This window comes from Vulpes lagopus, chromosome 6 (assembly GCF_018345385.1).
Source record: "Vulpes lagopus strain Blue_001 chromosome 6, ASM1834538v1, whole genome shotgun sequence".
In the NCBI taxonomy this organism is placed as follows: domain Eukaryota; kingdom Metazoa; phylum Chordata; class Mammalia; order Carnivora; family Canidae; genus Vulpes; species Vulpes lagopus.
In genome coordinates, this window is record NC_054829.1 from 92320928 (window position 1) to 92333758 (window position 12831).

The following is a 12831-nucleotide window of genomic DNA, read 5'->3' on the forward strand; positions in this document are numbered from 1 at the left end:
TTGGAGGGTAATTGAATTCACAGAGTACTGGGATCTTTTGTAATGCAGTTTTGCTTAATTGGTATATACATCAATATCTATATATATCATGAAAGATTAATTAATAAACTAACATACAGAGCAAGGTCGTAAATAACAATTCGGCAGGGAGAAAAATATAGTGTCTTTTACCTTTCAGGATTCAGGATTCATGAGGTTACAAAATCAGTTCCTAGCTTTTAAGGTGGGTCAACAGGTCAGAGAAGCCAACCATATTTTCCATATAACTATTTTCTCTCATTTGTTTAGCATTGTCATTTTGAAGAGAATTTAACAATAATTTGTATTAATTATGCCTAACAGCAATAAAAAGAGACAGAATATTTCCATCCCCCTTTGTGGTCTCCAAAATGACCTATCATATTCACAAACCAAAACAACTTTTAAATGTACATGGCAATGCACGTGCAGGAAGATGTTCCCTTAAGTAGTTCATGATAGCCATCTTTATCAACTGCATCTATTTTATATGAATTTCTAATATTACCTGTGACTATCATATCCATAGTGCATGGCTGATGGGGATGCCCTTGACTATTCTGTGAAGGAGAAGGTGCAGGGCATATTTCTAAATCTCTCCGGAAAGGCTCAAAAGTCATCTTGATGCCTAGTAATTCACCATGCAGGGACAGCATTCCTCTTCATGAGTCCTACCACAGACTTTTTCTAGATCAAGCACACTTGAAACATCAGTCTTAGAAACATTTTTCTAGATGTCTCCTTGGGCAAGGAAAACAACTGCAAAATTAAACTGTTGGGACTATACCAGAAGAAAAAGCCTTTCTCACAGCAGAGGAAACCGTCAACAAAACAAAAAGGCAAACTACTGAAGGGTAATACCCAAAATATATTTAAAAAGCTTACACAACTCAACACTTAAGTAAATAAATAGATAAGTAGTTCTTAAAAGACCAAATAAATATTCTAAAGAAGTTCACAGCAAAAGACCTGAAGCTGACTTTGACCTAATTTACTCAGCTGAGGCCCAGAAGGGCAGGTTTGAGGGCAGATGAAGTATAGAGGACATACTGAAGCATCCTCTCCATCCAGGGGGCCTCCCTTGGGAAACTCTCCTCATATCCACAAGTAGAAAATCCTATCCCTCTGTCTTCCATGGTATCCTTCAGATTTGTTGGCCTCAGAATGTAGGCTTCTGCTGTCTTGAGAAAGAAAAAACTCTGGCACTTTGAGAAGGAAGACAAAATCATGTTACTGCTCCACCAGAGATTGCTGTGGCTGAGTTCTTTCTGATTGACCCTGCCCCAGAATTTATACTTTTAGGCTGCACAATCTAATCTTATATGAGAAAATCACATTTCTTCCACTAACATGACTTTGATCTTATCTTTTTAAAATAAGGAAGTTAACATTATTGGGCTAAAGAACATTAAGTTCTTCCCTGAGCCTGTTTTCAGTAAGTAGTGACAACCCTCATGTACTACTTAAAATAGCTCTCACGGAGTCTTCAGGAGGGATAGAGCCATCTACAATCCAAATTTTCCTCTGACATGAAGAAACGTTAGAGTCTTGCTTGCCCCATCATTTACCCTTGATACCCTTATATTTCATCAGACTTTCTGCCTAAACCTGTGTCTAAGAGGGTTTGGAAGACTTCAATAAGGAGAAGGAGCTACTAAAATGCAGAATGTGGTTTCTCAAAGGACAAGTGGCCATTGGCTATGCTTCAAATAGGAAGATGGGAAGCCTTTCTGTAGTGCTTATTCCATTCCCTTATAAGTAGAGCATACAAATCCTCCTTTATGTAGAAACTCAACCCTTGAGAGAAAAAAATAAATTTTGTTTTTGGTGTTAACACTCCATATTACCAAGGGTGACTATTCTCTCCTTGTTCTAGTGCTTTATCTTTTCCTTAGCTACTAAAATCATGAATTCTATTATATTTCAACTTGATTCTGAAATTTGAGTCAGAAATCACTCATCAAATGAAACACTACTTATTTTCTCTGTTTCCACATTGCTCAGATAAGTATTCCTTTCAGGAACAGACATTCCACTTTGTACCATGTCCTATGTGTACCAGAATTATGGAGTATAACTTTAGCTTTTCCAAATACTTTACTTCAATTATATTCATTTGGGTTTTCTTTTCATTTGCATTGCCTCTGAATTTATTTATTTTACATCCATGGCAAAATGTCTTGTTAAGCAATTCACTGGTGGTCTATTAAAGCTTTTGCAGCTGATTTCGTTGCAGGGGAAATTTCCAAAGCTCCCTTAAAATTAGTTGTTGTGGTTTTTTTTAAACTACAATATATTGCTGCCATGATTAGTCACCCACAGAATGACTGGTAATATACAATAAAAATCACATTTTTATATAATGCCAGTTTAATGGAAGTGCTGGCTTTTCAAGATGAAAGCATATTTCTAGTAAAAAAAAGAGTAATCAAGATACATGAGCCTCATTGCTGTTCTCCAAATGCTGGACTATATTCTGAGTTTCAAAGATGAATTTAAAGAAAAATTATGGTGGACACCTGGGTAGGTCAGTGGTTAAATGTCTGCCTTCAGTTCAGGGCATGATCCCGGGGTCCCAGAATCAAGTCTCACATCGGGCGCCTCCACGGGGAGCCTGCTTCTCCCTCTGCCTATGTCTCTGCTTCTCTCTGTGTGTCTCTCATGAATGAATGAATGAATGAATGAATGAATGAATGAATAAATAAATAAATAAAAATTATGGGAATCGGCAACATGTATTCTAAATGAGTTAAAGAAAGAAGTAAAATTTCATAACACAATGCTACAATGTGAACATATTCTAAGTATTAGAAGAGACTAAAGAGGCAGCTGAGTTTGATCTTGATCTTGAAGGCAAAGAATTCACCAGTAGACAAGGAGACATCTTGTGCAGAGCAAATACCTACCAAAGAAGGAATGATGAAATGGCCTGTTTGCCCTAAAATGGATGTATGAATGCGGCAAAAGTTTATCTTTGAGAATGGAAAAAAATTTAGGCCAATTTTTTTAAGGATCTCAAATGCTATGGAGTTGGTGATTTTTTTCTAAAGGCAATGGGGTATATAGGAAGTATTTAAATAAGACAGGAATAGGCTCAGACATATATCAGAAAGAACACTTTAGCTATAGTGCAGAGGATGGATTAGAGGTAGGTTAGAGATAGGGAGAAGGCTTAGAAATAATTCTCTAAGGGCGCCAGATGGCTCAGTCAGTTAAGCGTCAACTCTGGATTTCCAATCAGGTCGTGATTTCAAGGTCCTGAGATGGAGCCCCGAATCAGGCACCAGGCTGAACATGGAATCTGCTTGGGACTCTCTCTCCCTCCTTCTCTGCCCCTCCTCCTGCTTGCACTCTCTATGTCTAAAATGAATAAATAAACTCTTTTAAAAAATAAAGAATCCTCTCATAGAAAGGATGAGAGAATTAGCAATGAGAGGACAAAGGTAGTGACAGATTTGTAAGATTCAGGAAGTCAAATGTACAAAAGTTGATGAGAGATTAGATGGGGTAGGGACTTTGGAGAAAAAGGCTATGAGTGAGGAATCTGAAATGAATTTAATTGGTGGGAAAAATAAGGAGATAGCAATTTATAACAGAGCCTAATAGTAATAATAAAAATAATAATAAGATTCATAATTGCAACTACCAGTCATGGAGCACTTCTAGAGTGTTCAGTACTAAGGTAAGTGTCTTGTATCAATATCTATGTCAAACCTCCACATGCCTTATTATAAAATTATTATTTTCCCTATTTAATAGGGAAGTGGGTTGCAATTTATAGGAAATTAAATAACTTATCTAAGGATTGAGAGTTAAATCTTTGCATCTTAAAACCCAGATTCGTTGAAACTAAGAGTTTGCCCAGTGCTGGCTGTTGGCTGTACCTCTCAGAGGCAGGCTTACCTTACCTGACCACCTTAGTACACTTTTCCACATTTATCTCTTCTTCTTAGGTATTAATGAACACTCCATCTCAGTCTAGTGGAACATTATTTGACATATTAGTTGGTCTTTTAAGTTTTAAATTCTGGAACACTTTTTTTTTTTTTTTTTTCCTGAAAAACCTGCCTCTGAGCTCACCAGGCTCTCAGCTAATAAAACCAATGAACAACAATGGGCACCAGGCAGGCTTTGAATGTGGTTACTGATGGCCTTCTAGAGCTCAACGATATCTTCTCCTTTGGTAGATGTTGAAATCAGCATCCAGAAGAAGAAACTGTGGGAGAAAAAAAACCTGAACTGAGTTGGAAGACATTTTTAATACATCCTTGCTTGTTTATCTCTCTTCCACTGTCAGCCCCTTTGCCTAAAGCATCTAGAACCTATCCTATCAACCACATTCCATTTTTCTCCCCCTGAAGAAAAATACCTTCTGATGTGATAACTTAAGTTGACTTGTTCCATTCCATTAAGAATGGAATTAGACTTACAATTACCTAGAGCTAGAGCTGGCAACCATCTGTTGGAAAGCATTCCACAAAATCAAGCTGAGATGCTTAAAAAGAAGAAAGAAAATGAAAATGGAAAAGAGATAAAGAGATTTATGAGTGTTATTTTATTTTATTAAGATATTATTTATTTATTCATGAGAGACAGAGAGAGAGAGACAGAGACAGAGACACAGGCAGAGGGAGAAGCAGGCTCCATTCAGGGAGCCCGATGTGGGACTCGATCACGGGACTCCAGGACCTGGGCTGAAGGCAGGCACTAAACTGCTGAGCCACCCAAGGATCCCCATGAGTGTTATTTTAAAGTTTATATAGGTAAGATCTCTTCTCTTCTTAAAGAAAAATAGGTAAAAATATGAGTGAAAATTCACTGCAAAGGGAATAGGCATTAGATTTTCAACTAGTTAACAATTTGAGAAATGTAAAGTAGTAACACATTCAAAGTTATGACCATTCACAGTCATAGGTTTATAAAATCTTGTATTTCCTTAAATAGGGCATTAGGAGATGAATCATTATAATAATAATCTCCATATAAAACAATAGAGGGGCACCTGGGTGGCACAGTCAGTTGAGCATCTGACTCTTGGTCTCAGGTCAAGTCATGATTTCAGGATTGTAAATTCAAGCCCCTAGTCAGGCTCTGTGGTAAGTGGAGAGTCTACTTGAGGATTCACTCCCTCTGCCCTTCCTCTGCCCCTCGTGTTCATGCTCTCTCTCTCCTACTCTCTTTCTCACGCTCACTAAAATAAATAAATAACTCTTTTTAAAAAATTAAAACAAAAATAAAGCAATGTATAAGTTGATTGAATGCTGATGCAACAGGTCCGCTTGTCCTCACCCTTAGACACTCTTATTCTTTCCATTTATATATTAGAAAATTCAGGTAAACAGAGGTTAACATCACATGGCCCACAAATCTGCTTGACTTTAAAATCTAACTTACCCAATGTCAAAGCTGTCACAAATATCTAATATCAGAGTATCACATGTGTTGAAATTAATTTTCTATGCTTGAACAGTTTTAAGTGTTTATTTTTCTCATGGAAAGAGTTGGCAATCAGCCTAGATCCACCCACATTCCTAAAATTGACTTGACAGAAGTGCCCTAAATTACAGTTTCTAAGTATATGTAATGTTCATGCAAATAACTAAATACCACTTACCTATCAGATCTCAGTATTCTTTAGTATTCATGGTTGCTAGTAGTATAGGGCACCAGAAGGAATAAAAGTATAAATCTGAAAACATGCTGGGAAAACAAGGCTTATTAGAATGGCAAACTATTTGCTTTCTTTTTTTATTCACCACTTACACAGCTATAAACCCTCTTTTTTTTTTTTTTTTTTACCCTATGTGCATGAGTGGGGATATGGGATTGGGAAAGGAGGATTCACGTCTAACATATCTGCAGAGTGATCATTTGCTGAGTTTTATGTGGGTAAATGTGGATTTTGTGTGACTAAGTGGAGAAATGGAATTTATTAGTATGAGTTAACTCTTTTCTAGAATGCTCTAGAGTTTTCCATTTCTTCTGTGGCCTGGGTATGCATTGTGAATTGTTAAAAAAGAAATGACATGGGCAGCCCGGGTGGCTCAGCAGTTTAGCGACACCTTCAGGCCAGGGCCTGATCCTGGAGACCCGGGATGGAGTCCCATGTCAGGCTCCCTGCGTGCAGCCTGCTTCTCCCTCTGCCTGTGTCTCTGCCTCTCTCTCTCTCTCTCTCTCATGAATAAATAAATAAAATATTTTTTAAAATTTTAAAAAAATAAATGACATTTGCCATGGTAAATTAATTTATTTATTAGGTACCTATTAATTATTTTAGAATTGTTTTGCGTTTAAAACAATGATTTGGCAAAACAAAACAGTAATTTGGCATATCTAAATAATACTCAGATGTTGAATTTCAGATACAATGCTTTTGAGGATTACCACTTGTAGAACAATTTGCTAGATTTCTTTTAGGGGTTCATAATATAGGCTATACCATTTCTGCTGATATTACTCTAAAATCTTACTAGCATGAAAATAACTAAATGACCGCATAAAATGAGCACTCCCTTTCTGTGCTGGGCTCCTAAAACAGCCTTCACTTTCTGAAATAAGCTGTTTGTGCTCACTTCATTTTGCATCATTTTATTTTTGTCACCTGTGATGCTATCTCTGTGTACTATAATGGAATGATGCTGAATCAGACAAGCTATAGTTTTTATTGCAAGCATATCTCAAGGCAAATTTATAAGCTGAACTTTATCAGAAATGAAGTTAGAGGGAACATGCCTTTGTTCTAAGTTACAAAATGCTTCTGCTGTTCTGAATTTGAAGTATGCTGAAAATAAAATACTTTCTTCTCTGACATCAAGAATTTCACATTGGCAAAATATTAAGAATTCCTTTAAAATTTTTATTGTGTACAAATTAGTTTCACTAACAAAACTATGTGTATTATGATACTATATTCAAGTTGTAAAGCTGATATTAAAGGTGATGTTATGCTGCAGAAACCTGATTATATTAATGATCCTAACATTTGATTTCAATTTTCTTTTCATGAAAAGCTAAGAGGGAGTGTTAATTTATTTAACAGTATTCTACTGATATGACTACTTGGACAAACAAGTTATATATTTAGGTATAGGCATACAAAAATTTTACCTCTTCATTATGAAATCACCACCACCAAATTGAAGGTTTCTGAGAGTTATAAGAGAGATTGATTGCTGAACTTTCTAAACAGCAAGTGGCCAACAATCCTTTCCTGGGAGGGTTTTTGATGAACTGTGACATGGCCTTCCCCAGCGATAAGACCTTTTGGTTCTAGCAGGTAGAAGCTTCATACAGCTACCTCGCATAGGCCTTTGTATTTATAATATAGAACACATGAGGGCTGTTATTATAACCTGCATTGATAATAGTTCATTTCTTTTTCCCATGTTACTGCTTTAGAGCATCCTCCACTAAACAGTGGGAAATATGTTAAAATGTTAATATTTTGAATAGCTTTATTCCTACCACTGGAAACAGCAGTAAATGAGAAGTAAATTGTCACTGGAAACAAAACTCTTATTGCCATTCTGTTAACAAGATAATTATGGGATGTCCCAGGAGCAAATGCTCAATTCCTCTAGTATGAGGTTGCACCCTAGCTACATGTAGCTTGTTTTTATTCCTGCTTTTGCCCTCAATTATTCTTCATACTGTCACCTTATCTTTTTATAAATGGTAGAATTAATTTAATAGTTGTAGAATATCCCGGCAAATTTTTCCTTGCAAATAGTAATTTTTAAATGCATCCTTTTATGCAGCAGGAGTACAGAACAAAAAGGGATTATCATGGTAGTTTTCGTAGAGTAAATGATACACATCAACAACCTAAAACTCAATAAAATGTAGATTAAATTTTGCTGAAATTACCATTAGAAATTGGCACAAATCCTCCTTAGCAAACACAGCCCATAATTTATCGTTTGCAATACAGTTTTGCACATGATGGAAAGTGGTGACCTGCAAGAGTATTCCCAATACTCTTGCCCAATGTTAGTGTTGTTTGCAAAGGCCCCCAGGAAATCATTAGCAAACTCCCATCTAGAAACAGATCAAAAGGTCAGAGGTATACATAACGTGAGATTCATGACCCATGGTTGTGGAGGGCTGTGAGTATTCTTGTTCAAAATATGGTATAGTGTTTCAAAGCATATGCTGCCATTCTCAGAGGTTAGGAGTCTGAATATGCCAGTATCTAATTGTGAACAGTATGCCAAAGACACACTTGTTCTTAAACCTCAGCAATTAGCATTGAGCATCTACATAAACTCAAATGAATTTCAGTAAAACAGTAATTGGTTCTCCAGTTTAGAAAGTATAGAGTGGCTCAGAAACTTAAATGTAAGGAAATTGACCGCCAATTTAGAGGTGAATAACCTGGAACAAGTAGATACTATCTATAACTCAGAGATCGATGTGAAAATCCTGAGCATTATTCTGTAAAAGAGAAAGCTGAAAATAAATTCAGCTCTCAAGAAGCATGACTTTTATTCTATTTGAATACAAATAGAAATCTCAAAAAAAAAAAAAAACAAATAGAAATCTCTCTCTCTCCTTCTCTCTTTCACATGCACACACGCAAACTTAAAGCAACTATAGCAAAAGAAATATAGAAATAAGAGGTGGCATCTTAGTATAGTAAAAATACTATAGCCTTTGAAGCCAGTCAGATCTACATTTGAATCTTATCTCATCCCTTGCTGACTGAGCCACAAAGCAAATCCTTTATACTCTCACCCAGAGTTTTCTCATCTATAAAATGGGTGAAATAGTTCTGAGAAATTAGACATTGCTATGAGAATAAGGTACATCAGATGCTAGTGTGTATGTGGTAGCCACTTAGCTAAAGTGACTATCATAAATACTAATTTTTAAGTATACACTTGACCTCAAAACATGTTTATACAAAATGTAATTATTTTATCAAAATATTTAAGCATTGCCACCTAAAAGAACATAGGCTTAAGGCTTATGACATATGGAATTTTTAAAAACTAAATGATTGTGATTATCTAGCAATTTAATTTGCTTTTGCTTTGATGGGATTGCTAGGTTTAATTTTGTGTTTGGTGTTTTTCACAGTGAAGGTTCACAAAAAGAAGCATTGCCTTGCTACTAGAAATTTTCATTTTTCTTTCAGTTATGATTTTGTCTTCTAATGATTCATGTGTCACGCACCCTAACAGTAATTCTCCTTATATATTACATTTTAATATTAAGAAGCCACAAAATAAGAAAAGCAGTTTGACATCCATATTTATGGTATTACTCTCTGCTTCCTATAACTTTTTTTTTTTTTAGTTGAAAATACTCAGTACACTTTCTTGTATCTTTCTTCTCTTCTAATGATGAAGATCTCTCCAGGACCTTTCCAAGCAAACAGACATCCCTTACGGCACAGTACTGGATTCTGCAGTATATGAACATGTTCGCATGAAGGGAATGAATCCTTTTGAAAGGGACAGTATGTATTCCCAAATGTGGCGGATGATCAACAGAAGCAATGGATCAGAGAATAACGTTCTGGAATCCCAAGCAGGCATTCAAAAGGTACTGGTCATTGTCCTTCATTCACAGTCTATTTAGCCTCCCAGATTGGAATTGCTACATTGAGATTGGTTTATTTCTTTTTCAAAATTTTAACTTTGATGTACAGTTTGCAATTAAATTATACCTCCTATTGATTTAAAGAAGATTTTGAGTTGGCAGAGTGCTTATGGAGAGGGAATTCAAAGCCTTCTGTGCTGTGTCTAATGGATCGGTCTCCAGTGGAATAACAAAGCTTGAAAACATGAGCTAGTATTTTGTTCAGAATGGGTCAGGGACTTATGCACATGAAGACTAAACATTTGGAAAAAGGTTTTTACAAATCCTCTTCCAAATATCATTAGGGTTATCCAATTCTTTCAAATTACTTGGGGTATTTTTTATACTGCATTTGTTTTTAAATGAAAACCTTATCTTTACTTATGTTTATGTGGTGGGTAAAAGTTAATCTTGTCAACAAATAAGGTCCTGCAAATGTCTCTTTCTATTCTAAAAGTGAAAATCTTTTTTTCCTATCTTATTTTAAATAACTATCATTTAGAAGTTATTTTACCAATAAAAAAAAAAAGGCTTACAAAGCAGTCTTTTGTGTAAAACATGAAGCTAGTTTTTTATTCTGGGCTGTGGTTTATAAACACATATACAGAAGTAATTCTTTCTTCCTCAAGCCCCATCAATCTGCATGAGAGAACTGAATGATTTTTGTTTAAAATTATCCCACTGGCTAGCACAGCGAAAATCACAATGGTTGACATTCAATAAATAATTGTGGGATGAATGAAGGAATGTCAATTACAGCAACAAAGGTGGTATACACTTTTTCTCTGTAACCTTCAGCAGCAGAATAATTTGGACCACATGTCTGAGTTCCTTGTTCAGAGGGCAAACTTATTAATATTATGTTGAAGAATGTTTTGATGGCTATAAAAAATATTCTGACACAGGTTCTAACATTATTCTATGCCATTTCATATGATGTTCTTTATCTGCTGCTGCTATTATTATGGTTCCTTAGAGTCAGCATAGTTGACATCATTATTTTAAACACTGATAAGGCTGATATAAACCTTCTTTCTAAGTCCTAATGATGCATTAGGATGTGAATGTCCTTGAAATGTAAGCAATGTCCTCTAACTCCTTCACCCTTTTTTATATTAATCTAGGTGTCCTTGGACCCAAATATTGAGCCTAAAATCCACTGGGAGAATGGGTGGGTGAGAATGGGTGAGTGAGTGGACCTATATGTTGTCTGGAGAAGATAGAAGAATAGACATTTTAGGCTTTACTAGGTACTCACAGGACTTGAATAAATTTAAGCCTCAGAATAAGAGTACTTAAATGGTTTTTGGAAGAGTACTTTCCTTCATATAGTTGATTTTAAGAATTTTGTTTTCTTGACAATAAATATATTTATAGTTTATATTTCTATTCCATTTTATAAGCCAAAGCTCTCCACACTTTATAAACTCTTTCTATACCATACCATTCCAGAGAAAATTCACTTTTTTTCTCCAAGAAGATATACAGATTCTCAGAAAATATTTTAAAAAATATTCACTCATCCATAATTTGTTTATTCATTTTTTTCATACAATATTTGCTAAGTGCCGATTATGTATCAAACATTGATCTAGAAACTGTAGATAACTCCAGCACAGAGAAATGAATAATCACTGGATCTGTGAAATATAGAGTCTGGTAAGAGAGATAGAAAAGAAAACTAAAATACATGATCAAACAAAATGGTTTAAATCATGATAAATGCTACAGAAAGAAAAAAAAAACTTTGGTGCTCTTATAGAAATTAAAGAAAATGTCTATTTAAAGAATAGTGATTAAATATGGTTCCCTGAGGAGATAAAATATTAGTGATGACCTGTCTGATCGGGAACTGTTCCTGTAGAAGAGAGGGTAACAGGGCATCCAAACAAAGCATAGCCTAGGCAAAAGCCTGAAGGTACATTCAAGAAACTAGTTTAAAAATCAATGTGAGGGAATCCCTGGGTGGCTCAACAGTTAAGCGCCTGCCTTTGGCCCAGGGTGTGATCCTGGAGACCTGGGATCAAATCCCACCTCAGGCTCCCTGCATGGAGCCTGCTTCTCCCTCTACCTGTGTCTCTGCCTCTCTCTCTCTCTCTCTCTCTCTCTCCCTGTGTGTCTCTCATGAATAAATAAATAAAATCTTTAAAAAAATAAAAAATAAAAATCAATGTGAACTGGAACATGTCAAATGAGAGAAGGGAATAAGATTAGTAGGCAGAGGATAGATCATGAAGTACCTTGTTGCCCTTTGAAAGGAATCTGGATTTTATTTGAATGGCAAAAAATGCTACTAAATTAAGGGAATGTTGTGATTCGTTATCACCTTTCAAAAAGGTCACTGTAGCTGATGTATAGGGATTGGTTAAGAGGATGCAGAGTGGAAATAGTGAGACCCTAAGAGACTCTTGTAAATTTCAGAGGTAGCCAGTCAAGTAGATACATGTAGACAAGGTCTTGCTTCATTCTTATGTTCTGACACACACACATTACACACACAGCCCATATACCTTACATTCTCTGTAGGTGCAAACTGAGTACACTTTCTATATCCTTGTATTTCCAAAGTAAAAAATAAATCCCAAGGGTATAGAATATCAAATGCCATGTAGAAGCTTTAAATAGTCATACATGTGTTAAGATATACATATATATCTTCCAAGGTCTTCAGTATTGTCTAAGAAAACCTCTCCTTTTCAAAGTATGTACATATAGTTTCCTACATTTTCTATTCCTGTTCCTGTTTTTACATTAATGTCTTTTAACCATATAGAATTTAATTTGACATTTGTGGACATATAAAAAGAAATTATAAATATCCACACTGAGAAAATTTCAATCTGAGATTCTATGAAATAAAAGTGTTTTAGACTAGGCTATTGATAAGTTTGCATTATGTGCTAAGAAATTTAGTTAATTCTTCTGTAGCTTTGTCATTTTTTTTCTTTAAATATGTGGCTATTCCATCACCCTTCAACTTGGGTTAGTGTTTCTAGTGCTGTTATTAAATGTCATACATTTTTTAAAAAGTCTATTACGAAGAAGAGAAAGAATCCTGTTCTGAGAGAGAGGGGGCAAAAACCATCTGGTTTTCTCTTCTGGTTCTTCCAGTTCTTAGGTGTATAACTTTGGGCAAGTAACTTGTCTTCTTTAAGATTCACTCTACTCATCTGTAAACTTATCACAGTGTGGGAATTAAAAGTCTGCAAAAGACATGTGTACCTGGGTTTG

At 35.5% G+C, this 12831-nt stretch overlaps 1 protein-coding gene across 2 annotated transcripts in view; it reads left to right on the forward strand.

The window, feature by feature from the left end:
• GRID2 (glutamate ionotropic receptor delta type subunit 2) overlaps nt 1–12831 on the forward strand; it is a 1439737-nt gene that overhangs the window by 1218913 nt on the left and 207993 nt on the right. For both annotated transcript variants that reach the window (XM_041760141.1, XM_041760142.1), the window contains one exon: nt 9369–9564. In XM_041760141.1, the coding sequence (XP_041616075.1) occupies nt 9369–9564 (196 nt within the window). The remainder of the gene's footprint in view (nt 1–9368; nt 9565–12831) is intronic.